Source organism: Puntigrus tetrazona, chromosome 25 (genome assembly GCF_018831695.1).
Source record: "Puntigrus tetrazona isolate hp1 chromosome 25, ASM1883169v1, whole genome shotgun sequence".
NCBI classification, from domain to species: Eukaryota; Metazoa; Chordata; class Actinopteri; order Cypriniformes; family Cyprinidae; genus Puntigrus; species Puntigrus tetrazona.
This window is the reverse complement of record NC_056723.1, coordinates 1,170,085-1,174,834: the sequence shown is the minus strand read 5'-3', so window position 1 is coordinate 1,174,834 and position 4,750 is coordinate 1,170,085. Positions and strand designations below refer to the sequence as shown.

The following is a 4,750-nucleotide window of genomic DNA, read 5'->3' as shown; positions in this document are numbered from 1 at the left end:
AAAACTACAATAAAACTGAAAATATCCCGCAGGCACGTTGAATGCCGCCTTCTTCTTCTCCTCCTTTTTTTCACGTGAACCTACGAACAAACAAAGTGCTCGCAGCCGTTCAAAGAAAAGTTAAGGACACGCATCAATTAACGTGAAACCGACGCGGGCGTCCGCATCTGGCGCGTTTTTCGCCGTTAATTTCGCGGTTAGCCGGTTTTATTCGCGAGCTCCGGATTGGTCGACGCGCACGTGCTCCTGACGCGTCGCGGGGAGGCGCGCGCTCCCGCCGGGTTCGTCCGTTTCTCCGGCGGCTTCGGCGGCAGATCCCGCGCCGGTGTGACGGTCATGGGCTCCCGGGACCGGACTCTGTCTCTGCTGACCGCGGCTCTCCTCGTGCACGGTACGCTTTCATTCATCAGTCTCTCTCAGTCACTCGCGGAGCTGCTGCTCGGTTCGGTTCGGTTCCGGTTGTCGCGTTTAACGTTAGTTTGTTTTTGTTTTTTTTGTTCTGTTCTCTTCACTGTATTATTATTTAGTTTTATGTTAGTGTATTACTATGGTAGGTTTATATGAGCATTGCCATTATAACCATTCATTAATTTACCATGGTATGAACTCAGTATGGTAACCGTGTATGTGTCTATATTTATTTATAACTCATTTTAACGTTTTTTGTTTTTTTTTAAATCGTTTTTTTTTCCTCCTCGAGAAAATTAATATACGTTTATTTGAACTATTCAATATATTTAATGTAAATAAATACTCGCACGTTTTCTTATTTATGTTTTATTTCTTTTGAGGGGATTCTAAAAGTTTATATGTGCGCGTGTGTAACGGTTAGCTCCATTCCTGGATTCTGATTGGTCAGCAGCTGTTTCCGTCACAGTTCAGTTTATCGCTTAGCAACATAAACAGTCAATAATCCAGCGCAGTGTATTATGTATTTCGGCGAAGATAAATTTCATATTCATACTTCATTTAACTGTTGTTTATTCGCTGAAGTATGAGTGAACCCTACGTTGGATTTTCCCGGTCTAATAAACGTTTCTCATGCGCGCGCGTCTGCGCGAGAGCCCGCGTTTTTTCCACGTGATGAAGGAATATTATTGTATGTACTAGTTTTCTGTTTCAGGTATGATTAAATATTTCCATCAGTTGACACTGTAATGCTTGCAATCTGTCTGTTTGGTTATATATAATCTCATATAAATGTCATATATGCAAATAAATGATAACGTTTTTATTTAATCTCTATTTAGATGAGAGGCGGAACGCTCTCTTTTGTGTGTTCCTGTCAGGGACTATTTTTTTTAGCATTTAACAAATTTGCTTCGATTTCAGTACATATACTTTTAGTAGTAATATTTGTTTATTGGGTGTTAATCGTTATATAGATGGTAACCTTATAAAAGCAATAGGGTACAAGAGGTTGTACTGTATTAATATCAATAAATGAAAAACTGAAGGGCGTTGTTAGAGCACGTGGCCAAGCATATATATATATATATATATATATATATATATATATATATATATATATATATATATATATATATATATATATATATATATATGTGTGTGTGTGTGTGTGTGTATTTATTTATATATTATGAAAATAAATAATATAATATAATATTCACACACACACACACATATATATATATATATATATATATATATATATATATATATATATATATATAATGTGTGTGTAAATATTTATTTTCATAATTAAGTGTGAGTTTTGTTTCTGAGGAGCTTGAAAATTAGTTGGGTTATTTGCAGGCTTATCTTCTCTTTGCCCTAAAAATTAATACATAGGAGTAAGTGAATGAATTATTAACATAAATACTTTTTTTAAATAAATGTATTTATTTGTTTATTTTAATCATTTAGTTTGCACAAAATGTTTTGTTTCTAAGGAGCTTAAACTTAATTAGGTTCACTTTCCTATAGATTAAAATAGAATAACAAATACATATATTTAATAAAACCAAACCCTGTACAATATACATTTATATATATATATATATATATATATATATATATATATACACACTATATATAATATATATATATATATATAATATATAATATATATATATATATATATATATATATATATATATATATATATATATATATTAATAATTTCTTATTTATTTACTTAGGTTTTAATTGCTGGCAGAAATCGTACACTAACAGTTGATTTGAGAACCTTAGCCCTTCAGAAAATACAGGAAACACTTCTCAAGTGTCTCTTAGCTTTCTTTTGCTCTAAAAGCTTCTTTTGCTCTTTGATTTCTCAAAGTATTAGTTGTGACGGTGTGATCAGTCGTCGTCCTGCGCTTCAGACCGATTCGGTATTACAGCATGTTCGCTCGGGAGGAAATGATTGATTGATATTGCTCGTGAATCCTGATAAGTATGAGGGCCGCCCGTGCGGCGGGGGTCAGGCGGGCTCCTCGGGGGCCGTCGGTGTAATTGAACCTTCTCCTGAACACAGACTCAATTAAAGCTGCTTCATTACAGACGCAGAGAGAGTTCAGAGAGCGGCAGACGGTGAGGGTCACTCTGTGTGGAGCTTTATTTATATGAGTATGATCAATAGATCCTGGCCAATCAGCAGCAGCTCTAATTAACTAGTGATCTAATTAACCCAACCATAAACACACACGGTTCATTGTAGTTTGTGAATGCCATTAAATCGAACGGCTGTGTGTTTAACTGCCTCACAAACAGACAAGCATTTTTAACAATTTTTATTTATTTTATTTAGAACGTAATACTATATATATATATATATACACACACACACACACACACCACTAAGACTAGAAAAATAATAAAGATAATTAGAAATATAAAAAACTAGTGCTGTCAAATTATTAAATAATCGTGATTAATTGCATCCAAAATAAAAGTTTTTGTTTACTGTGTATTTTAATTGTGTGTGTGGGCCTAAATACAAACACATACATGTATATATTTAAGTAAAACATGTTGCATTTATGTTTTAAATAAATTTCTACATGATATAAACCATATGAATATGAATATAGTACTTCCAAAATATATTTCTGTATACGTAATAAATATACACAATACGCACTTGTATTATGTACACAAATGCTTTTATTTTAGATGCGGTTATTCGCTATTAATTGTCCGACAGTACTGATAAAGAAAAAGTACAACTTTTTCTTAGGCAAAATATGACAGAAATAATAATTTTACATTTTAAATATTTAAAAATAAATATAAATTAAATATTAAATGACAATTATTAGATTATGAGTCATATATATATATATATATATATATATATATATATATATATATATATATATTTATATATAAATAAATATATCATGTATAAAGTGTGTATAAATTATATATATATATAATATATATATTTTTTTATAAATGTCTAATTTAAAAATACAATTGTGGTCACTATAGCTTTGAAATAATTCTCTCTCTCTGTGTGTGTCTGTGTCTGTGTCTGTGTGTGTGTGTGTCTGTGTGTGTGTGTGTGTCTGTGTGTGTGTGTGTGTGTGTGTGTGTGTGTGTGTGTGTGTCTCAGTGTCTCTGCAGGGGGAGCATCAGCGGCGTCTGTACAAAGACTTAATGAGAAACTACAATCCTCTGGAACGACCCGTTTATAACGACTCACACTCGCTCACCGTTCACTTCAGCTTCAGTCTGATGCAGATCATGGACGTGGTGAGAAAACACACACACACACACACACTCACTCACAAACACTCTCACACACACACACACAAACACTCTCACACACACACACTCACACACATTTACTTGGATGGTCAGAAGCGTGCTGTGATGTTATTGGCTGATAGGATTTTGCCCCACCCACCTTGGCTTTGATGATGTCAGCAGAAAATAAATGAATCCTCCTGCGTCTGTTTCAGACTGAATGTGATTATGATATTAAATTATATATGAAACTGATTTGTGATTTGATCATGATGAACATGCGGTTCTGGCCGTCTTAAAACAGCTAGTTAAATGTTATTTTACAAAACATGAAAAATGAAATATTTATTATATAAGTTTTAGTTCAATGTTTTACTAAAACTAGAAGTAAAACGATAAAACTAAATGAAACGTTTAATTAAAATAATTTATTGTATGTATATATATATATATATATATATATATATATATATATTATTCTAGTTTAATTTTTGCATGTTTTGTTGTTATTTTTAAAGGATTTTCTTTATTTGTTTATTTATTCATTCAAACTTTTGTATTTTATATTTATTTACTTAAACCTATGCTAGATTTTTCTAGAGTTGAATAATTTTTTAATTTTTTTAAATAAATAATAAACGTATTAAAAATAAAAACAAAAAATAAACGTATTTAAGTGTGTGTGTGTGTGTGTGTGTGTTCACGTATGCGTTTGTTTGACTTCTCAGGACTAAAAAACATTGCACCTATGGACCTACAGTTAACAAACAGTGTGTGTGTGTGTGTGTGTGTATGTAAACGGGAATATTGATGAGAGAAATGAAGTGTATCTTGTGATATTACAGTCCAGCGCTCCTGTTCTTAATGAGTTTGCTCAGCTCTCTATGAAGTGACTCATTAATGCTGGCTAACAGTAGTGTGTTTAAAGAGCTCACGCTAATATGATAATGATGAGATCTGCTGCCAGACTCACGTTTGCTCAGCTTTGAACGTGTGTGTGTGTGTGTGTGTGTGTGTGTGTGTGTGTGTGTGTGTGTGT

At 32.8% G+C, this 4,750-nt stretch overlaps 1 protein-coding gene across 2 annotated transcripts in view; it reads left to right on the top strand.

The window, feature by feature from the left end:
* The window catches only part of LOC122330393 (neuronal acetylcholine receptor subunit alpha-7), a 28,854-nt gene continuing 24,104 nt past the window's right edge, over positions 1-4,750 (top strand). The window contains exons 1-2 of one of the 2 annotated variants that reach the window (XM_043227342.1): positions 1-391; positions 3,589-3,717. In XM_043227342.1, the coding sequence (XP_043083277.1) occupies positions 3,622-3,717 (96 nt within the window). In that variant the 5' untranslated portion in view covers positions 1-391; positions 3,589-3,621. Of the gene's footprint in view, positions 392-3,577; positions 3,718-4,750 lie in introns of both variants that reach the window. The other variant, XM_043227341.1, reaches the window with a different exon arrangement.